The sequence below is a fragment of the Salminus brasiliensis genome, chromosome 19 (assembly GCF_030463535.1).
Source record: "Salminus brasiliensis chromosome 19, fSalBra1.hap2, whole genome shotgun sequence".
Classification (NCBI taxonomy): Eukaryota; Metazoa; Chordata; class Actinopteri; order Characiformes; family Bryconidae; genus Salminus; species Salminus brasiliensis.
The window spans coordinates 32089303-32113026 of record NC_132896.1 but is presented as its reverse complement, the minus strand read 5'-3'; the positions used below and the strand labels follow the sequence as shown (position 1 = coordinate 32113026).

The following is a 23724-nucleotide window of genomic DNA, read 5'->3' as shown; positions in this document are numbered from 1 at the left end:
GTTAATTACACCTCTGAAGTTGTTAGATTTAACTCCACCTACTTAATAAAAATAATAATACTTTAAAAAATATAAATATGAGCTCTGTCTGCGGTGCAGATGTAGCCATTTCTATTTGCTGTCAAAAAAAAAATGACCAGCGAGCCAACAGGTGCCTTCAGTTTGTATGTGGGATGTTGTTGATGGTAAAATAGAAATATTTAAGTTTTCTATGGGCACGATTTTGCCTAACAACCCCCAAAATGTAGAAAATCTGTAATTTCTATTACAAATATTTATAATAAATTATATTTTAAAATATATTTAATATTTAAACTAGTTAAAGTTACAGATATCTACCTCATATTCTCATTTTTGCCCCATATGCATATTTAAAAAAAAAAAAAAGATATTTTAAGACAATTTTAATATTTAACAAAAAAACAGTTTATATATATATATATATGCAGATCATAAGTATATTTAACCAAAATAATAAAAAAAATATTGTATTACACTTATGTCCAGTTTGTGCCCTCAAGTTTTGTTCTTCACAGTGGGTTTGTTTTGCCCCCCCATGTGTTCTTCAGCCCCCATGTCTCTGCCTAAGCCCCGCCCAGTCATTAGTGCTCCCTCATGTGCCTACTTTGCTGCTGAGCCTCATTGTTATCTCTTCTCAGGTGTTCTTCATTAGCCCTTGTCTGGTCTTGTACGTTCAGAATCAGCTCATTGAGTCTAAATAGAACATCATCACACAGAATCACAGAAAGCAGACTGGGTCGGGTTTTAAATATTTTATTGATAAATCTTGGTTTAGAGATATTGCATATCAAAGGCCTGAATTCAGTCCCATATAAAGTCTCCTCCTGATCATCTCCTGGATTCTTGACCACACACACTCATTCAACTCTCACACACGCAGACGTAATGTGCTTCAACACTTCTCCTCCTGATGATTTTTCCAACGAAGGCTGAAATCCAAAGTGTTTACAATGTGAGTGATTATAATACCGTACTTTACAGCACAATTAGTGTCTGATGGTTCTCAGTGCAGGTAAACACAACAACAGACAATACCTGTGCCACGAGAGAGAGGCTGAACTACTCCACAAGTGATTGCTGGAGTGGAAGATGTTCTAACATCTAACGGCTAAGGGCAACTCATCCACAGACTAACACGGACTGCATTGCAAGTGCTTGTAGAGGTTTGCAGAGAAGAACTCCTGCTTGGGTCAATAGTGCATAGTTCTCGATACACATCGCGGTGCCAAATTGCAACACCTTGTGCTTCAGTCACTCTTCACAGTCTAGGCGCATTCTCTCGCACTCTCGCAGACCTGTAGGTGTTGAGATCACACATCGTAGCACCTCCACTCTGGAGAACAAGAAAGTCTCTTAAGTTCTTCAGTAGCTAAGTGGGAAAAGGTCTGGCGGTAGTCTAGTGTTGTTTAGCCTCTGAATCGAAGAGGATACACCCAGAAAAAACAGAGCAGGTTAAGAGGAAGTGTGACCGACAAAGTATTAAAAACAGGGTCGTTTGTTAGCACTGGGTAACAGCAAGATGGCAAAAGGACAGGTCTGGAGATTCAAGGTGTTTTTTTAGGCTGCTTGGCGTTATGCGAGAGGTTTTTTGGGGGGAGGGGGGAGGGGTTGGGGGGGTTATGACTCTCAGAGGGTTCTTAACATGTGTCCTTAGCTCCCCTTCCGGCCTCTCTCTCTTGAAACTCGCGCAGCTCCCGCTTGTACCAGTCTGGAGCCTCTGGGCCGGATTTCCCTGAAGGTTCGTGGTCGTAGCCGTAAGCGACCGTGAGCTCCTCGTCTTTCTGAACCGCTCGGATTGCTCGGATGCATTTGATTGGCCCGAAGCGAGGATGGACGAACCTAATGAAAGAAAGAAGAAGAAGAGGGAAATGTACAACAGGGACAATCAGCCATGATAGACTTATATGGATCGCTGAGGGACAACTGTCAATTTTCTCTTGTTGCTTCTGGAAAACCAGCAGCAGCAGGACCACTAATCAAACATACTGATTCTGCAATAGCCAGCAGGTCCCTTCAGTGCTTTGAAGGTTTGAACACATGGTTATAGAGGTCTACATGACCCCTATTTAAAAAAAAAAAATACACACATATTCATACAATTTTAGGTAGGGATGTCCCAAACTGATCCAGTGGATCCGGATCGGGCTGAGCCGGACATATTTTAATGGGTCTCGGGTATTGTTATCCCAATCCAGTCCTAATTCTTTGTTTTTACCACAGTGTTCAGAGCGCCATCTGCTGTCCTCACAGCACCATCAACGGATTTGCCTAGTTGGCTGCAGCAGCAGTGGGGATGTCCTTAGAAGGTTAATAAAGGAGTTGAGGTTCTGCAGTGTGGAGCTATTTTACAGTGGATCATTAAAAAAACAGTCCATAATATCTGACCCTTTATAAAACTCTCACTGAAACGCTCAGTTTTACCAGCGGGAGAACCGCAGAACCGCTCACTCGCCTTTCTCTGTTAAACCAGCCCTGAAGAACCCATTCAGAACAGAGTGGAGGCTAACGCTAATGCTAACACACACACACGCTATAGATACCCCAATGACACACACACACACAGCACATTCACCCACTATAAACCAGTTATTACACACCAGTAGACCAACAATCACAGATACCAGTCCACAGTGTGGAGCAATATACACACTCAGGCCTGACTGCAGTGTTGTAAATGAGCTGGGAGCTGACTGATCAGGAAGGAGAGTCAGACTGGATATTAATTAAGATATTTAACACTATAAAACAGTAATTTTAAGAAAAGTCTCGACTGATTCTTTTGGGATTTTACTGAACGGATTAAATCAGCAGCTCATCTGATCTAAACTGTGGGGCTGGGTTATTTATACGCACACACACAGAGATCAGATCAGATCGTTTTCGGTATCGGCTGATCATTAAGAGCATTAAGAGAACTGGATTCAATTAGTAAATAAAATAACAGTACATACTAAAACAATCTGAATCAGGTGAGTAAGAGTGGCGAATTCACCTAACCGTGCTGAACACCTGGCCTCCAGGACCAGAAGTGAAGAAGCCTGCTTTATGGCTACTGACTGAATTGTGTGAATCTCACAGTCTTCCTTCTTTCCTCAGTGTCTGCACCCACACCACATGATCTAACTCCCGACTTCACTGCATGACACTTCCACACTCACGGGTCGTATTTGCAGTTGGGGGTGAAGGAGTGATTGGCCTTGTGTCCAAGAGATGCACAGTATTTTTCTGTGAGATTGAACGGTTCAGGAACATCAATCACTGTGTCCTCATCCAATGAAATGGTGTTCCCATTCAGAGACCAATCACGGTCGTCCACCTGTCAATTCAGAACATAATATGTATTATTATTATTAATAGTATTAATAGTATTATTGGTGGTGGTGTTGCTATGCATTTCACTTTCCCCTCATTTCCCTGTACACAAATTGCAATGACCAATAAACTAACAGAGCCGTCCACTTTGGCTTTCCTGCCATGTGTCCAAATCTGGTTTGTATGGTCAAACTGCAGTCATATTAATTGTGACTGACTGTATTTATGATACCTCATGTCCCTGGCTTATACACAACTCATCATTTCATATCATTTTAAAGATTTTAAAGTCTCATTCATGAAACCTTCGTAAAAACTACAGTTGCAAAATTCCAGGAATTCCAGAAATTTTCAAAGTTGGGAAATTTAGCAAGTAATTGTGGGAATAAAATGGGAATATTTAAAGCTAAAAGTGAGAAACTTACATATAGTTGATAAAAATATATACAGAGGCATAATCTTGGCTAAAATAATTAGATATTAGACCAAAACTATTGAACAGCAAAGCTGCTCCCCAATTCCAGGCACATGGCGCATTACACACTGAAGGGCTATTAGGAAGACCACACCCCCTGCATGCACTGTCCATTCCTCCATCACATGTACAGCATATGTCTAGATGATTTCTAGAAACCGGACACTCACCACTACTGAAAGCACACATTTGAACCTAAGGTCTTCCTAAAGTTTTAATGAGGATCATGTTTTTATTGACAATAAAAGCACAAGCTTAATGAGCAATTTCATTTGAGCAGGAGTTGCGTTCTTTTGTTGTTTTTGTTGTTTTTTTAATTGTTCAATGAAAGAATTAACCATTTATGTTTTAGGTTTTTAATTATGTTTTGCGCACAACTAACTGTCATAGTTATTATTTGTATTATTTTGCCTTCATGTCTGCTGTTGACAAAAACAGTACATTGATGATAGTGCATGATATAGTTCCTTTAAATGATCCAATATTTCCTATCAACTCTAATAAATACCCATAAATTCCCCAAAGTTCCCAAAATCTCCATGGTAGGTTTACATTTTGGAATGAAAAAAATTGCCATGAAATGTTACAGATAATTTACTGGAAATCAATAGTGAGCCAATTGAGTCATTTCTGGCAGGTACACCCTCACGCCAGTGGCAATGAGTCAAGAATAAACTCCTGGGATGATGCTGGGATGACTGAGGGCTGAGGAATCCCCATCTCTCACTCTAATGTTCCAGAAGGATCCAAGCACTGACAGCACCTGTACAGGTACGGAAGTAAGCATGGGATCTGCTGGATCTCGGTAGTCTAAAGTCACTAACCAGCGAGCGACCCTTCTCAGAGAGACGGTGCGCACACTTGACATGCTAAACATATGCAAAAGTCGTTCTGCTTGCGTTTCATGAATGAGGCCCATTGACTGGAAACCCCCTCCCCTTTTTACATTTTGACATAATGTAAATCTGGCAGTTGTTTTTTTTTAAACTGTCCTAAAAAAATCATAATGAATGGACCAATGGAAATGCTCCAAAATGACTTGAGCCCACCTCTGAGTGTGTGATGCGCACTCCATTGTAAAAGGCCATTACTGTGTCAGCGTCAGCGTCGGTTTTGGCGAACAGTCCTTCCCCTGCTCCAGAAATCAGCGACTGTCCAACATACACACTGGTAGAAACACATATAGGTGGGAATGTTTGATAATTGAGCTCTATTACCACTCTATTACAGTTCTATTACAGTGCATACATGATATATGTAAATGCCCTCTATCTTGATTGGCTCATGTTGTTGCAGTAAGCATTCTGGGCTAAAACACTCCTTACACCCCTTGAATGATGGGGCTACATCCAATACATTTGGGATGAGTTGGGGAAGTGGTGGGGTGGCAATTATCCACGTTCTTGTCGCTGGTTGCAATCAAATCCTCACTGCAATGCTTCTCCAAAATCTAGCAGAATGCCATTTTTCCTTGGACAGTAGAAACTCTAGTAGAGTTACTCCAACAAAAGCAGGATTGACTCTTTTTAATACCCTTGATTTAAGAAGAAACGATGAATGAGCAGGTGTCCCAATACTTTTGACCATAGTGGGGGTTTTTTTCTGCGACATCATAAATGCAATGGATTTGGCTGTTTTTCATATATGTATGTTTTGAAACATGTCCAGTTTTCTGGGACACGGGCCCTATCAGAACACTGAATACCGTACCCTGGTGTGTTGGGAGCATGGACCAGCCAGAGGGCTCAGAGGACCGGGTTGAGAACCACTGTTCTTCCTGGCACAGCATTCTTTATTCTTGAACTGTGCAAGGCACACAGTTTATGCTCTTAAAATACTGTCCTGTGTCCATAAACTTGCCACAGACTGAAGAAACAGCAGCGATGTTGATGTCGAGAACAATGTGAGCACTTGCTAGTTGCTTGATTTGTTGCTTAGCGACAGGGTACCCCGTCGTCGTCCCTTCAGATCAAAACCATGGTCAATTGTTTTTCTCCTGGACCTACAGGAACAGTTGGCACATGGCACAGCTGAGGGTAGCGCTCACCTCCAATAGCGACAAGTGGTGCTTTTGTGGATCAAGGCCAAGCACAGCTACACTAAGGCAATGATTCTACACTACATGGACAAAAGTATTGGGACACCTGCTTATGCATCGTTTCTTCTGAAATCAAGCAGCTGTTTCTACAGTCCTGGGAACAAGGCTTTCTACTAGATTTTGGAGAAGCATTGCTGTGAGGATTTGATTGCATTCAGCGACAAGAGCATTAGTGAGGTCAGGATCTTGGATGATCACCACCCCACCTCAACATCCACAACTCATCCTAAAACTATCCATCATTCCAGAGAACACAGTTCCACCGCTCCACAGCTCAATGCCCCCGTAGTCCGTGCCTGGCATTAGGCAGCATGGTGCCAACACGGCCATGTTTATCTGCTCCAGAGGGTCCTATACTATTGGCAGTACTTCTCTACAGGAACTAGACACGCTGTGTTAGTGTGTGTTTTGCACCCAGAAAGTAGTTGAATGCAGTCACATTCAAAGGGGTGTCCACAAACATTCGGACGTACAGTGTATATAGAACCATGACAACTGAAAGAACCATCTTTGCACTGGTGGGAGAGGTTCTGTAGACCTTTATCTATACGAGTACTATCTGGGTACTGACCGCTGGCTCTCATAGGGGTCTGGCAGCATTTTCTGACCAGCAATGCAGGACGAAGTGGATTTGTCATAGGAGTAAACAGGACCTGAGTGAGTGAGTGAGAGTGAGAGAGAGAGAGAGAGAGATAGTGAGAGAGATGATATTAAAGGATGTTTCTTTAAAGAACTAGCTCAGCTAAACAACTTTTTACGGCTATTTTTTTTTACAGCTATTACACACCAAATGCGTCTGATCTTGGGATATATTGTGTTAGTAGTTTACAGCAAAAAATAAAAAATTAATTTCAACATTTTTCATGTATTTTCTATTTTTTTTCCTCATTTCTCAACATTTGTATTGTTTAAGGTGCATAAAATGGCCATAATTTATTTTTACACAGCCATTTTCCAAGCTCCAAGCTTAATCCCATAGATTTTTGGAAAAATACATTTTGCTCAATTGTCCTCCCTGATTGAGCTAACTGAGCTATTTCTTAAATTTGAGCTATTCCTTTTTAAACAAACTCAATTTCTTTGCAGATTAGTCCTACGCTTGACGTGGCGGACACAAATTTCACACAGTGTAATAACAGAGAAGAAGAAATACATAGAAACGTGGGGTTGTGTAGAGTCTTGAAAGTGGGACAGCCATGGTGGACTGAATATGTTCAGGCTGAGAGATGAGAGCTGAGGGCAGTCTGGAGTTACTGACTGTCTGGATCCACACTGAAGTGAGGTCTGCCGTTCTCCTGGTTGGTCAGGGTGGCCAGGCGAGCCTCGATCAGCTCTCCATCCACAAAGCTGCCGTACAGGGCGGTTTGTCCGTCGGGGTAAACGTAAGCCACAGCCTTGCCCGTCATCTCCCCGTCTTCATTGACTTCTCCCACCACGCAGCCTCGGTCCTGCAGAGGAGAGGAATCATCATTGGCTCTGATTGGGTCAGTCCATATGATATCACCCACTGCTGACACAGATATGCAAATGCACACACACACACACACACACATATATATATATATATATATATATATATATATATATATATATATATATATATACGCACTTATATGACCATGTCCAAATGTTTGTGGACATCCCTTCTAATGAATGCATTTAGTTGACGCTGATGTGCAAATACACAAACAGTTTGTCTAGTCCCTGTATATAAGAAGTACTGCCAATAGAATAGGACTCTCTGGAGCAGATCAACATGAACCTATTGGCACCATGCTGCCTAATAATGCCAGGTGTGGGCTAAAGGGGTATAAAGCCCCCCAGCATTGAGCTGTGGAGCTGTGTTCTCTGGAATGATGGATGGTGGTGCTCCATCTAATACGTTAGGGATGAGTTGGGGACCTCACTAAAGCTCTTGTCTCTACATGCAAGCAATGCTCCTACAAAATCTAGTGGGGGTCTAGTGGGGTTTTTGTGGTCGATTTACCCAGATCACAATAATGTGGGTGGAACCTCCAAAGCCTGCAAGCTGATAGTAAAGCTGATGGCAAAGAAACACACCGGGTAGTAGACCCAGCAGAGGCCGCAGCGTATGTTGTCCTTGTACTGGCCCTTGAAGATCAGACGGCCCTCTGGGTCAAACTCCTGCGCGGGACCGTTAAGCTCTCCATCCACATACGCCCCGTGCAGCGCTCCGCCATCTTCATACGTGTACACACCCTGACCCTGGAGAGCGTCATCCACATAGAAGCCCTCCAGCGTACTGCAAAGGAAACACACCCGCAGGATACACATGAATAAGAGGTTCTGAGCAGCAATGAAGGACCTTCACTAGCTGCACTAGACCTACTGGACCCAGTCACTTTACACATGAACTCTTACAGTCTACTCACTTTATTCATATGGAGGATCTCTGACTGTTCAGCCTACCACAGTTTAATCCCACCCACCTTCAGCAGTGCTTTTTAAATTAGGTCCAGCCAATCAGAACAGAGCTTATTGATCCTACATCAGTCGTAACAGTAACTGAGACAGACCGTTTCATTCTAAACTAGTGAAATGTTGGGAAAGGGTTTGGTAAAAATGATTTCTGACCATTTCGGGAACATAAATTTGCACAAAGATTGTCAATAGACCCAGAGGCTATAAATAAGGAGTCCAGCCACTGGTTGAAGTATTAATGGGGGTTCTCGTAACGCTCAACATGGTCCAGCCCTTCCTATTAAATAGAGCCAATCAGCTTCCTGGTTATGCTGCAAGCAGAGGAGGGTCAACGTGCTAGTGGGGAAAGCCCCGCTCGATGTGGAGATCTGGGTTAGATAGTAGTGCTGTACTCAGTCTTCAGATCCCACTATTCTAATAGGATAAAAAGCTAAAAACTATTTTCTTTAAATTTGATTAAATAAATAAATAAATGATTACTACATTTATTATTACTAGAATATAGCACAACTGTAATAGAATAATTAGCTTTATTAAATAGGCAGTAATATAAAAACAACTAAATCAGCAATGTATAATAACCTTTGGGTGGTCCACTTTTCCCAAAAACACAAGGACACCTGGTAGGTGAATTGGTCAGGTTAAATAGGCACCCTAGGTGTGAGTCTCTAGGTAAATGGGTGTATGTGATACCCTGCGATGGACGGACCCCTGTCCTGGGGGTATTCCCGCCTTGTTCTTGATGATTCCAGGCAGTTTATATATATATATATAAAATTATATAAGATTATATAGGATAAGATTATACTAAAATATAAGATTATATATATGATTATTATTATTATATATGATTTTTATTACTATTATTACTATATTTAATTTACTACTTTCTAATGAACGAGCAGCACACTGACCATGAAACTCAAGTAAGTGCAATATTTGTTTTTATATTTATCTTTTATATAACCAGGCAAAGCTTCTTAAAATCAAATCATTGCTATATTGCCTTGCCGACAGTATCTCCATATATTGCAATATATTGAACTGTAACCCCAGTATCATGATAAGTACAGTATCGCCAGATTCTTGCCAAAACACAGCCCTAAACTTGCATGATATGGGCCCTCTTTAAACACAGAGCCTCGTCCAGCAGCTGTTATACACTCTAAAGTAAAGCCAACCTGTATGTATTGAATATAAATATATAAACTGTGATTTGGTTCCTATCACAATACTATAGAGAAATAACATTAACTTATAAAATACATAACATACAGTAACAGCCGTGGAACAGAATTCTACATTGATCCTCAATGGCCAGGGTCAGAAAAGCACTGCTTCACACGATTGGCATATCGGCCACATTACCCATGACTCACACCGACCCCATTACACCCAATAAGGCTGTGGACAACATGCATGTGTGTGTGTGTGTGTGTATATATTTTGTATTTCTATATTAGTGAGGACCAGATGTCCTTGGAAGGATAGAAGCATCTGATATTTAGTTGTTTTGGGAAGATATTTTTTAGGTATGGTCCTCACAAAGTCTAATGCATTTTATATAATCTGGTACTTTCTGCTGTGGAATGATTTACTTTTGGTTCCTAAAGTTAAGGTAAGGGTTGGGTGAAGTTAAGTTGTAGTGTTAATGTTAATTACAGCAATCATTAAGTCAATGGAAGGTCCTCACAAGTAAAGAAAAACCAACATATGTGTATGTGTGTGTCAGACACTGACTCATCTAAAAATGATTCATAATCGTGTCTGAGAAGCTTCGGGAGCCATGTCTTGGATAGTTGTTAAAAATAACACAAACTAGCTGGAAATATTCAGTGTGTGTGTGTGTGTGTGTGTTGTTTGTTGGTGCTTTGTCTCGTACCTGCCGTCAAAAAAGAAGAACTTGCCCTTCCCGTTCTTTTCACCGTGGACAAAGTGCCCCTCGAAGCGGTCACTGGAGGAGTATGTGACTGTGCAGAAACCGTGGGGGAGTTCATCGTCATCCAGTGGTCCTGTGGAGTAAGGACGTGGTCAGTCACCATGGAAAACACACCCACGCACACGTGCAGAGCATCTAGGTGAAATATGGCTTTTAAAAATGTGAAAATAACAAGAATTTAAAACAGTTGTGTCTCCTAAACTGTTAGGAATGGACAGTCCACTTAGACAAAAGCATTATAGGAGTGCGGATGGGAACATGTTCAATGTGATTTGTGATATTTCAGGTGTTTCATTTTAAGAAACTTTGCCTGGTTATATAAAAGATAAACATACAATAAATAAATATTTCTTTAGAAAAAATGCACATACTTGAGTTTTACGGTCAGTGCACTGCTCTTTCATGAGAAAGTAGTAACTGAAGGATAATAATAATAACAACAACAATAATAATAATAATAGTAGCATATATATTATTTTGTATTATGTATTTATTTATATATTTATAAATAAAAATAATATATAAAAGCACCATAAAATAGTCTTTATCCCAAACCTGCTTGGAATAATGCGGGAATACCCCCAGGACATGGGTCAGTCCATCGCAGGGTATCACATACACCCATTCACCCAGACACTCACACCTAGGGTGGCTATTCACCCAGACCAATTCACCTACCATGTGTTTTGGGAGGTGGAAGGAAACTGGACCACCCAGAGGTTATTATATATTGCTTATTTTATTTTGTATTACTTCCATTACCTATTTATCTTTAATATGAATAAAAATATTAATAATGATTCATATTAATATTGCATATTTTGTTGTTTTACATTATTGCCTTTTAGATAAAGCTACTTATTAAATTAAAATTGTGCTGAAAATAGAAATATAACATTCAGTTTTCAACAAATGTCATCATGCATCTCTACTAAGAATTTAGGTTTGGAAAATGTAATTATAAATATGTATATTTAGTAAATGTGAAAAATGATCTTTATGTGATTACGAGGCAATAGCAGAGATTCTTCTGTGCAAATTAGCTTTTTAAAACCCAGGTAGATGCTCGATTTAATCCCCACTGGTCGATTACAGTTATATTAGCTATAATATTAGGCTGCATCCCAAACCACCTACTACCCTACTACCCTACTAAGTAGTGCGTCAGAGCACTACACCACAAAGGCATTCATTAGTAGAGTGTGTAGCTAGAGCTACAGCTGTGTGTGTGATTTTGGACACAGCCATAGTCTTCTTCTTTCTTCCTGCTCTCTTATGAAGACGTAACCTAGACCTAAAACAACATACCCTAGTGTACTACTAACAGCGGGGACATCCTGTTAAGTACGGTACTTTGCGGTTTAGGACGCAGCCGGCGTGTGGCAAACGCTCCAGCCGCCTGTAGGGCAGTGTTGGCTGGACGTCTTGCCGAAATAGAACTCGGTGTGTTGGAGAGGAGGGGGGGGGGCTTCCATGAAGACAGGCCCCACAGCACACACACACACACACACACACATGCATGCATGCATACCAAATAAACAGCCATTAAAAGGCCTATAAAGGCAGTAGCTAACTACAGAAAGTGCGCGAACACCTTCACTTCCGCTCACGTTAACGTGTTGTGAATACGGATCAGCACGCCGTACCTTCTACGACCTCCTCCACATTGTCGTCATCGCTGTCCATTTTGTGGTGTTGTTCAGTTCTGGTGTTTTTCCACTTGGGCTCTATAAGCAGAACCGAGGCAGCGGTCCGGATAGCGGTCCGGTTTGCTTTGCTTGGTCATACCAAGCAACTTGGGTGAGACAGCACGGCACACGGTGCTACGATTTCTTTTCCCACCTATTTTCCGGAATAGCCCCGCCCCTCACACGCAGTGACTGGCTAGTTAATCCGCCGTTCTAGATTTTCAACCAATCGTTGCGCAGCAGAGGCGGGGTTTTCGCTGAGGGGGGCGGCAGAGTGGTTATAAATATAAACTATCGGCCAATCGCAGCGTCTGTGGGCGGGTTTCGTCGGAATACGGGTAGGATTTAAAAAAGCACCGTTAGCGATATGATGTCACTTGTGTACACTGCCCGGAATGTGGCGTTGGAATGACCCGGATGTTGTGCGAATTCAGCGATCTACACACCACCGACCGCTGTGAATTCAGTGCGGTTATGACTTACAGATCATTGCTTTACATAAACGCGTGTTTTAAACGAAACGCAGCTATTTATTATTTTTTTTGTTAAACGTTATTTTATCAAATACAGAATAATAGCTTAATTATAAATTTAATAAATAATGCAAAATATATTTTTTTCACCGTTTTGGATAAAATAAGCTCAAACACCGAACACCTGGAGATGGGAGGTGGAGCCTTTACAACCACCGCCCCATACCCTGTCCAGTTGTGTAACGCTGACCTGACTAAAGAGCTTTGCTGAGAGGCATATCCTCACATAAAAAGAAAAATGACCACCACAGAGCAACCAGTTCTGCTTGCAGCAGTGTCACTACTGTCAGCTCTTCTCATGGGTGAGTGACTGAGCCTCATTTGGTTGGAGAGCATTTTTGGGGGGACCAGAATGTAGCTACTGTCATAAAAAGTGAATGCTTTCCTTGAGACAGTTGGAATGGAGACAGTGGACTTTGTAGCAGTGTTACAGTGCAGTTCTGTGTCTGCAGGGTTTCAGGCCAGACGTGTTGGCTGGTCCAGGATGAAGCATAAAATCATGCCCCCTGCAGTGACTGGACCACCAGAGTTTGAGAGGACGTTTCGGGCACAGTGAGTTACATACAGCAAAGATTTTGTGCTGATGAAAGGTCACTATTGGTTATATAAGACTATGGCAGTTTTGTCTGGACAGCTGCAGAACCTTTGACAGTGTATAAAGTAAATAGATAAATAAATAAATAAATAAATAAATAAACTGAGGTCATTCAACCCCACTCACATGCAGAGCATGCGGCCTGTGTAAAAAGACACTCTCCTTTTCCCAGCCAGAACGGAGTGGAGTTTTTCCCGACGTTTCAGGTGGTGTTGTGGACGTGTGGCCTGTTCGGTAATGAAGGTATGTGTGATGTTAGGTTACATATTAGTGACAGTAATGTAAGACCATATCAGTGTGTCCTGTTTTTATTATTCCAGAAAATCTGTGCACATATTTTTCATATGTTTTCCGTCCTTATTCTTAACGCTAGTTTACATTATTATACTTAGTGTTATATTTGTTATTGATCAATAACATATTGATTATAAGAATGGATTATAACTATTGCAGCACTCTTCCAGGCTCACTGCACTTGCCCTCCGTGCTGTTAGGGTGTCTGCAGCTTGTATTTAGCACAGTTTATCAGGATATTATATTATATTAATAATATTGCTATATTATTACCTTACAGTCTCAGAGATGTGCTTTAGTGTTGTGTGTCTTTCTGCAGCATTAGCTGCGCTGGGTGGACTGGTGTATATTGCAGGCAGAGAGATGTATTTTACTGGCTATGCGAAGTCTGCCAGAGGAAGGTAAGAACAACTCGGAGTTAAATCACTTATGAATATGGTTTTTAGCCATTTATAACTACAGCAAATAAACAATGTGTACTACTGCTATTATAGTAATACTGTTATACTACTTAAAGTAGTACTTTACTACTACTAGTAGTACTACTTCAATACCTACACTACTACTACTACTTACTACCATTTACCTGTGTACTGCTACTACTACTATTATTATACTACTGTTATTAGTATTACTACTAGTAGTACTACTCTAATACATACACTACTACTACTACTACTATTATACCACTGCTATTAGTATTACTACTAGTAGTACTACTCCAATACATACACTTCTACTACTACCACTATTTACCTGTGTACTACTACTACTACTACTGCTGCTGCTACTATTATACCACTGCTATTAGTATTACTACTAGTAGTACTACTCCAATACCTACACTACTACTACTACTATGTACCTGTGTACTACTACTACTACTGCTGCTACTATTTACCTATATACTACTACTACTACTACTGCTGCTACTATTATACCACTGCTATTAGTATTACTACTAGTAGTACTACTCTAATACATACACTACTACTACTACTACTACTATGTACCTGTACTACTACTACTACTACTACTATTTACCTATGTACTACTACTACTACTACTACTGCTGCTACTATTATACCACTGCTGTTAGTATTACTACTAGTAGTACTACTCCAATACATACACTACTACTACTACTACTACTATTTACCTATGTACTACTACTACTACTTCCATTTACTTGTGTACTGCTACTACTGCTCTTATTATACCACTGCTATTAGTATTACTACCACTATTACTAATTCAATAACTACACTACTACCACTGCTACTACTGCTATTATTCCCGCTTATAGTGTTATAGTAGTATAATAGTAACTAGTAGTAGTATTTTAATACCTACACTACGATTACTGTGTGTCCAGCTACAACTACTACTATTACACTACTGCTAATAGTATTACTACAACTTCAATAACTACACCTCTACTTCTATTACTACTACTTTTATTACCGCTAATAGTATTACTACTACTAGTACTACTTCAATTTCTACATTACTTCTTCTGCTGTGACTACTCTTACTTCTACTACTGTTTACTATTATTGCTACTACTACTAGTTCAACTACATCTGTTACTATTATTCTGTAGTAAAGGTTGTAGTAATACTTTTACTTCAGTGATTGTTAATTCTACTTCTATTATTACTTCTAGCACTACCTCTACTAGTCATTTCAACCGCTGTTTATACTAATGTCAGACACTACTAAGTCTAATCTATTATGTCTATCTATTCTGTTTAACTTCTATTGTTTATATTGCAGTTACTACTAGTAGTTTGTTACTTCTACCACCAGAAATTATATTTATAATAAAGTATTATAAATATTTATTATTATCATTAATGTAATTCACCCTGACTGAGAAAAAATTTTTGTTCTGGTCTCTCCACTCCCCACTCGTAACCCCTTGAGTACATGTTTGCTTGTGTGTTTACTTAGTATTGTGTTTATTCTTGGCTGTAGTGCAGTGCAGAATCAGCTGGATTATACAAGCGTTACATCATCTATTTCAGATAATAATAGAGGCACATTTGCCCCTTTTTCTTCATATATGTGTATATATATATATGTGTGTGTGTGAAAGTTAGGACACCCCATGAAAACCTTTGTTGTTGTTTTTTAAAATATATTTAAACATATGAACATTAAATCATAATTTAAATAATATTTTGAGATAGAAGTAACATAATTACACCAATTAAACTGAATTTCTTCTTAAAATCTTGTAAAATGTAATTAATGGAATAAAGACGCCCAATGCCCTAACAGCTGCTACCCCCCCCCCTCCCTCGATGATAACTGTAGGTAGAGGTTTCCTGTAATGATCTACCAGTCTCTTGACATCATAGTTTAAATAAGACAGGCTCCTCCAAAATCCCTAATGATGTTTTAATCATCTGATTTTAAAAGTAGTAAAATGTCCTAACTTTTTTCACACAGATAAAAAAGTATTTTAATAAAACTTTGTAACTGAACTGCTTTTTTAAATAGGCCATGGCAGCTTTGGTATGGCATCAACATTGATGTACTAAAATGCACTTGTCTTGTTATAATACATGAATTTCCCACTTAAGAGAGGTGTCTGGCTTGTTTAGACATACTGCATCTCTGAGGCCTACTTATGATCTGTCTCTTTCCAGGCTGCCGGGGTTTTACCTGACAATTTGTGCTCTTCTCGCCATGGCTCTGACGGCTGCCACAGGCATCATTCTCTCACTCCTGGATAAATATCTCAACATCCAGATCTTCTCCAGATCTATATGAACGAGTTTGTCTCATTCAGAACCTATGAACTCATTTTGCACTGCTGATTTTTACAGACATGAAGGGAGAGATTTACAGATTTTACTAGATCTCAATGTGAGCTTGGATTTGTTTACAATGTTTTAAAAAATAAACAACTTACATATAATGACATTTGCTTTTGTTTCCTGACAATAATTTAAATGTATTGTTGAAGTCCTGTATGTTGTAAGGTTGGGGCTCCATAGATCTCATCAGTGAGCGTTGTACACCCATGCACCTCTTGCTGGTTCACTGTTGTACTTTTCGGGACACTTTTCGTAGGTACTGACCACTGCATACCTTGAACGACCTGCCGGATGTTTTGGAGATGTTCTTATCCAGACTTTAACTTGTTAAAATTTGGCTCAGATTCTTATGCTTGCCCATTTATCCTGCCTCCAACACATCAGCTCTTCAAAATCTGGCTGTTCACTTGCTGCCTAATATATCCACCATCTGAGAGGTGCCAAATTATCAGTGTTACATTTACATTTACGGTATTTATCTGATGCTCTTATCCAGAGCGACTTACAAGGTTACTCGTATTACAGAGGAGGGCCAATGTAGTGTTAGGAGTCTTGCCCAAGGACTGGTGTAGTGGTTATTGGTGTAGCACAGCACCCAGTCACCCAGACCGGGAATCGGACCCTGGTCTCCCACATGGTGTTGTTGTTGTAACTCAATGGCAGGTGGTGGTGTTATCTGCTGCGCCACACCAACCACTACAATTAAATTCAATTTGTGTTCAATTAAATTCAACTTGTCAGTGCTTTCATCCAACCAAATTATAATACTTTAATATAAAATAAATTATAATACAAATATATACTACTTTATGAGAGATATATCAGGATTGGGGATCACGTGTTTAAAGAAAGTCATTTTTACGTTGTTAAATCAATCAGTATTTTCTTATTTTATTTTGCGCCTCTATTCCGACTAATCCCGCCCCTTTTGCGCGACGATTGGCTACTGCCGGCTAATCCCGTGCGCTATGATTGGTGTACCGCTTCTTGAGCATAAACTACCAGCCAATCCCGGCGTAGACGGTCGGGACTTGTACGAGTACAGGTGGGAAAAGTAGAGCGCTAAACTGACCGGCCCGTTAGACATAAACATTAACAATTAATCATTTTTATTCTCTTTATAAGGTACGTATGCAGCTATTAAACGTGTATTTGGGTGGTTGGGGATGTCTGGGTGTTTGTATTAATCTGCAGAGCGAAACTGGCGGGATGCTGAGGAGAGGAGCCCGTTTGTTTATGGTGTCAGCTGTGGGTCAGGCCGCTCAGGCAGCGCTAGCTTAGCTAGCAGTAGCTAGCGCAGATCTCCAGACCTATAGGTGTGTTTTCGGCTCTGTCTCCGGCATTATGAGGATATTTCGTGTTAGACATCATCCTCAAAGTGTGAAATGATCGTCTGCTAGTCCTGGTCTCTGGTTCTGGCCCTAAATCGTCGCTGTTTTCTATCTAGCGAGTGTTAGCTTAGCTTAGCATAGCGACTGGCCCTGCTAACAGCTGCTTTAATCTTCTGACGTTTGATGTTAGAGGTCAGGCCTTAAACCTGCTCTCTGATACCCAATACGTCCAAATATTTGTGGACACCCATTCTAACCAATGCATTCAGCTGCTGGGGCAGATACACATGAAGCTATTGGCACCATGCCTAATGCCAGGCATCATCATCATCATCATCATCATCATCATCCAACATCCTGACCTGGCGTGGACTACAGGGGCATTGAGCTGTGGGAGTTGAGGGGATGATGAGGTGGGGTGGTGATCATCATCATCATCATCATCATCATCATCATCCAACATCCTGACCTCACTAACTAACTTGCTCTGTCTTGCCGAATGCCATCAAATCCTCAGAAGTGTGACAGAGGTGTTGATAAAGGGGTATACAGCCCACCGCTGCTTTTATGGAGTTATGGAGCTATGGAGCTCACTACTGCCCTTGTGGCTGAATGCAATCAATTCCTCACAGCATTGTACACAGCAGCATGTACTGTGTAAAGCCTCTCAGAAGGTTAGAGGCGGTTACTGGAGTAAAGCAGAAACAAACTCCCTTAAAATGCTCTAATTGATTTCAGGAGAGATGCTGAAGGATGAGCAGGTGTCTGCAGACTTTAGGACAGTAGGTTCCGGTGTTAACCCTGAGACACAGCACCTTCAGTCTTCAGCACCTCAGCTCTGTCACTGGAGGTTTCTGCAGTGTGTCGTCTAAAATAAGTAAGCAGCAGAGAATGGAAACCGCAGATTTGGGGGGTAACGTGTTGTGCTTTGGTCTTTCAGTGCTCCTGAGTCGCAGCCCTGCATTCCAAAAAGGAAGACGATTATTTCACCATGAACTCCGACGTGGACGGTAAGAGAGCCGCTCTGGTGGTTAGAGAAGGGTTACTGATCTTGGTTAAGTTAGAGGACAGTTTTATGTGAGGTTAATTGCCTGAGAAATTAATTATGACTAACTTTTAAAATATGTTTCTGTATCCTGGATATTTATTTTATTTGAACTTCATTCTTGATGTCAGTTTTAGATTCATGCACAGCTCTGTTCATCATTCTGGGCACATCTACCATTTATTCTAAGCTTCCTTGAGACCTACTGTTTATCTGAAGGCTGACTAACAAAATAGTTGTACAGCCATGCCTGGGATTTGTTTCATGATTTGTGAATAGCAGTGTAATAGCAAAAAGTAAAAGTACACTAAATTGACAAAAATATTGGGACACCTGCTCATTCATGGTTTCTTACTAAATAAAGCTTATTACGCATGTTTATCCTGCTTTTGTTGGAGTAACTGTCTCTACTGTCCAGGGAAGAAGGCTAGATTTTTTTCTTCTAGATTTTGGAGGAGCATTGCTGTGAAGATTTGATTGCATTCAGTGATAAGAGCAGTGTTAGTGAGGTCAGGATGCCGGATGATGATCACCACCCCATCTTATCCCCAACTCACTCCAAAGTGCTGGATGGAGCACTGTCCATCATTCCAGAGAACACAGTTCTTCTACTGCTCCACAGCTCAGTACTGGGGGGCTTTATACCCCTCTAGCCCACGCCTGGCATTATTAGGCAGCATGGTGCCGATAGGTTGTTCTTGTTATCTGCTCCAGAGAGTCCTATTCTATTGGCAGTATTTCTCTACAGGGAGTACACAAGCAGTCTGTGTGCATTTGCAGATCTGTGACAGCAATAGGTGCACTTTAAAATAGCTGAATGGATTTATTAGAAGGGGTGTCCACAAATATTTGGACATATTTCCCAAAACTTGCAGCTTGCTCCATCTATAATCAAGTATAGTATAAAGCACAACTGAAACAAATAATAATGCCTTATTTTCCATGTATTTATTGACTAATAAGCCTTAGGGTGTATTACACCTCAGAGCTGGATGATGTCTCAACACTCCCTATGTATTCCAGATGATCTAATCCGCCTTGCCTAATCCCTCGTCTTTTACCCCTTTAAGATAATGGGTGGAACAAAGTGGAATTACAGCACGTAAGGGCAGTTTTATGTTACACCCACATGACCTTTCCACCTCTGTTCAGGTGACATGGAAAATCAGGTGGAGCTGGAGGAGAAGACGAGGCTCATTAACCAGGTCCTGGAGCTACAGAACACTCTCGAGGGTAGGAGTCACTCTCATAACCAGTTTCAAATACCTATGAATTTCTGAGGCCTCATGTTTCACATGTCCCACCGATGCCTGCGATCTGTAACCTGTTGTCTCATTTTTTCCCCAGACCTCTCGGCACGGGTGGATGCCGTGAAGGAGGAGAACCTGAAGCTTAAGTCAGAAAACCAGGTTCTGGGTCAGTACATAGAGAACCTCATGTCTGCGTCCAGCGTGTTTCAAACCACTGACTCCAAAAGCAAACGGAAGTAAGGGAGAAGCCCCTTCCTCTTCCCCTACTGTGTAGTTCGAGTCAGAAACCCCTCTGCCGTCTCAGCACAGTTTACTTTCTAGTCTTACCCACATGCAGCTAAAACGGCTAATGTTTACATTTGCTTGGCGTGTGTTTCCGTCACATGATCCCCACTCTTAATTTATTAGGTTCATTTTGATGCTGCTTGATTTAGTATGTTATAGATTATGTGCTTCAAACATCCACTGACTTAAGGGAGAGCTGTTCTATCCCATGACCACACACTCCTACAAAATAATGGTGCTTCTAAAGGTTCTTTGGGAGATGCCATGAAGGAACCACTTTAGGTTTGAGAGATGTTCGAGTGTGAAGAACCTTCAGAACTCAAGAGAAGGTGCTTCACACTCACTCGCACTGTGGAACCAAAACTGGTCCATCTATGGCATTTCCCAAGTGGAATTATGCCAGTGCTCAACTTTTGGGGATGGACCATGCCGCAACTCCTCCACCTCACCTGACCCCACCCCACCCCACCCCACCCCGTCCCATCCCTTCCTCTCCATTGCTTACCTGAGCTTTAAGGAGGCTTGGCTTTGTTCACCCACCTCAAAGCCACCATAAACTCCAGCCCAGAGTTCGCCTCCCTGTTCCAGCTCCATGGGCCTGATCCATGCTAGCAAAAGAACCTGAAGCTCCTTTATTTTGAAGAGTACCGGGGCAGCTTTTAAAGATCATGTTTTTTTTTCCTATTTATATTTTCTATTCTAGTTTGTTGCCTTATGTTAGGGCAGGATATTAACAAGACCAACAAGATCATTACAGACAACTAAACGAACTGCATTGACTTGTGTTTTATTTCATTAGATGTTCTATGAGCTTCTATATTTTATGTTTAGCTGTTTTACTTTTGTAGACGGGAGCACAGCTCTGATGTGACCTGCAGAACTGTCTGCTGCTGTACTGCCTGTGTGTCACCATGTATAATAACTAACCTGAGAAATTAGGTAACAGTAATTCAGGGAATGGAATCCGTGACCCTCTTTCCTGGTGCTTTTCACTACAGAGTTTTACAGGTCTGCATCACAGCTGTGTGCGAGTATTTCATGCCTGTGTAGCGTTTTACTGTTGTTCAGTATCTTTTAGTGCCTGTTTGAATAAATCAATTTTATTTGCCTTTGAACGAGTCCTCGCTCTAGTCCTAGCACTGAGAGTACCCTTGTGTGTGTGTGTGTTTATGTTGACATTAAGTCTTCTGAGTTTTCATTCAGTCTCCTCTCGCCTGGGCATTTTCAGTCAGTTTCTGAAGAGCATCGTTATTAGCTAGCAATACAATTCACAGGCAAACATGTACGAAGACTCTTAAGATAAACCCACAGCAGTGCATAAGAAAAAAACTTGCATTCTCAAGTACTATCTTAAAATTTGATTATTTTCTTTAAAATATCTTTGTTTTTTATGTATGTTTGTAACAGCCTTAAATCTGCATTTTAGAGCTTACCTTAAAGCGGCAGTCCCTAATTTTTTTTTTTTTTGTTTTCAACTGAAAGCAGTGGTCTTTCTGAGTGGGGAGGCGTGAAAATTTTATTTAGTTAATGGTAAATGGTGTCAGTGTGCTGCCTGCGTGACCGTCCCCGGAACACCTAATATATTCATTCTAAAATCACAGCGCTCTGGTAGGTTTCGTGGAAGTTCGGATGCTGTGAACATGGAGATATCTGAACGGCAAATCGAGTCTTCATCTCCTCGTTCACCCACTGAATCATCCGCTCTGAAAGGAGGTCACACCACAATGCACAGTTTAAAAGCGCTCCTCTGCATGATTGATGCACTTACACATGCTCACCAGAGAGGTCTCTAAATCCCCAAAGCCCACAAACTTACGGACTGTCGCTTTAAACGACATTAGTTTGAATTCATTGTTTTTTCTGTTAAGTCAATGCAGGAAAACCAGAATCACATCATTAATGACAGGGTTGTGGGTTCGATACCCGGACTCTACAAGCTGCCACTGTTAGGCCCTTGAGCAAGGCCCTTCACCCTCTCCGCTTTTACCGTATTTACTCTGATCTCAGATTTTACACTATCCTTCTGCTGGGAGCATTCTCTGATGCCATTAGCTTCTCGGAAAATACTACCTAGCGCTACTGGTTTACTGAGGCAGCTTTACCTATAAATGTACACTACGGCAGTATGCTACGACAAGGTAGCCCCACTCGACAGACGCTGCCCTCTGTTGCTGACCTGTGCGGTGCTAATGGGCCTCCAGGTGTCCAGGTGAACCCATTTGGTTTAGAGACTGGAGGAGTAGGAGAAGACCAAGTGTTAGCCTCTATCTGCTAGCGCCCGAGGAGTGAAGAACTGAATTAGCCGCAGTAGAACGCAACATACCCTTCCTTCTCCCCATGCCTTACCTCCACCTCCCTGTTTCACGTTAAACCTCCACCTCCATCTCCATTCTCGCTCTTCCACAGGGCTTCCAAAGGTGCTCGGAAGGAGAAATAAAGCCGCTTGGTATCAACAAGTAAACAATTCCTTGAAACCATCTGGTTTCCTCCTTTTTTTTTTAAATGAAACCAAGCCAGTCGTCAACATAAAGGAAACCATTTACTTTCAACTTCCAAAAATATACTCATAAAAATAAATCTGACCATCCAGGACAGTTACAGGCAGCACTGAAACTGAGTGCTGATGGTAACGAACGGCTGTATGTTGAACTTTATTGGAAGACTGATTGATTTGCATGGTCCTATGTCAATAAATCGTATTTAAATAACAGATACTTTGGCCCTAGAGAACAATATATCAAATATATTGAACAATAAACAAATCTAGGGTTGTTTAGTGTATGGTGTGCAGTCTGAGTCGGCTGAGTTTCCCCCCCATAATCACAGGCCTGCTCTAAACTCACCAACTTAGCTTATGATCAGAAATTCAGTATTAGAAAGGGTGCTGTCCCTCAAGGGTCCATCTACACCACCTTTCTTCCAGTGTTGTGCTTCAGTGTGTGGCTTCATCAGCCATATCCATCCTGCTGAACATCCTGTTGAACACACTCAGCAGTCAGTCTGCAGATCCCTGCATGCGCCATCCATCCAAAAATTAAAGCCATCATTCCTGTGACATTACTCGCAACTAGTGCTGCCCACTGAGAGAAGCAGAGCAGATGACCTCTCTCATCTCTTGGAGTCTCCTCAACGAATGCCTCCTGGCCAGCAGGGTGTGCTGTTGCGCTGTGGCGCCGATGGAGTCCATCCTACTCTCCGCTTTCTCTGCTCTTCACTGCTGATCAAACTTTTATGAAGATCTGTCAGAAAGAGAAGACGAGACTCTTAATCAAACCTTATCTCTGGTGACCACACTGCTGGACAACCACGCAGATGAGACGCAGATGTTTCCACTGTACATCTGTTTAAATTTGATTGGGGGAAGGGGTTTCTGAGGTCAACACAAGGCCAGAATTAGACATACAGCACATTTAATATTTGGGTAAATGTCTCTTAGCACGTGGTACCTTCAACAGCTTAGCTTCAAGCTTCTGGTTGGATATTTGACCTTCACTACTTGGCAGAATTGGTTGAATTCGGTTGAATTAGTTGGTTTCCTCGAATAGACCCAACTTTGAGCACAGTATATGTATTTGGTTTATATTTGGGGTC

At 41.2% G+C, this 23724-nt stretch overlaps 4 protein-coding genes across 6 annotated transcripts in view; 2 read left to right on the top strand and 2 right to left on the bottom strand.

Annotated features, from left to right (window-relative positions):
* Positions 1-758: 758 nt before the first annotated feature.
* setd7 (SET domain containing 7, histone lysine methyltransferase) lies at positions 759-12089 on the bottom strand. Of its 3 annotated transcripts, XM_072664117.1 has the most exons (8): positions 11934-12089; positions 10231-10360; positions 7968-8169; positions 7165-7354; positions 6478-6559; positions 4858-4975; positions 3180-3337; positions 759-1860 (listed from the first exon to the last, which is right to left on the bottom strand). In XM_072664117.1, exons 1-8 carry the CDS (start codon positions 11971-11973, stop codon positions 1659-1661), a joined length of 1122 nt encoding a protein of 373 aa, XP_072520218.1. In that variant the 5' UTR covers positions 11974-12089; the 3' UTR covers positions 759-1658. The 3 variants fall into 3 exon arrangements, 2 of the variants coding, with proteins under 2 accessions (XP_072520218.1, XP_072520219.1); XR_011977928.1 differs by lacking the exons at positions 759-1860; positions 3180-3337; positions 4858-4975 and having other exon boundaries at positions 7060-7354; XM_072664118.1 differs by lacking the exons at positions 759-1860; positions 3180-3337; positions 4858-4975; positions 6478-6559 and having other exon boundaries at positions 7224-7413.
* Positions 12090-12692: 603 nt separating this feature from the next.
* On the top strand, positions 12693-16322 carry mgst2 (microsomal glutathione S-transferase 2). Its single transcript, XM_072663886.1, has 5 exons — positions 12693-12810; positions 12961-13060; positions 13276-13346; positions 13717-13798; positions 16052-16322. Exons 1-5 carry the CDS (start codon positions 12747-12749, stop codon positions 16173-16175), a joined length of 441 nt encoding a protein of 146 aa, XP_072519987.1. The 5' UTR covers positions 12693-12746; the 3' UTR covers positions 16176-16322.
* A 929-nt stretch (positions 16323-17251) lies between these two features.
* scocb (short coiled-coil protein b) lies at positions 17252-21248 on the top strand. Its single transcript, XM_072664119.1, has 4 exons — positions 17252-17347; positions 18494-18563; positions 19751-19831; positions 19946-21248. Exons 2-4 carry the CDS (start codon positions 18545-18547, stop codon positions 20086-20088), a joined length of 243 nt encoding a protein of 80 aa, XP_072520220.1. The 5' UTR covers positions 17252-17347; positions 18494-18544; the 3' UTR covers positions 20089-21248.
* A 1411-nt stretch (positions 21249-22659) lies between these two features.
* LOC140541474 (alpha-1,3-mannosyl-glycoprotein 4-beta-N-acetylglucosaminyltransferase B) overlaps positions 22660-23724 on the bottom strand; it is a 32546-nt gene continuing 31481 nt past the window's right edge. Inside the window, exon 15 of the mRNA XM_072664116.1 lies at positions 22660-23372. Within this exon, the coding sequence (XP_072520217.1) occupies positions 23355-23372 (18 nt within the window). The 3' untranslated portion in view covers positions 22660-23354. The remainder of the gene's footprint in view (positions 23373-23724) is intronic.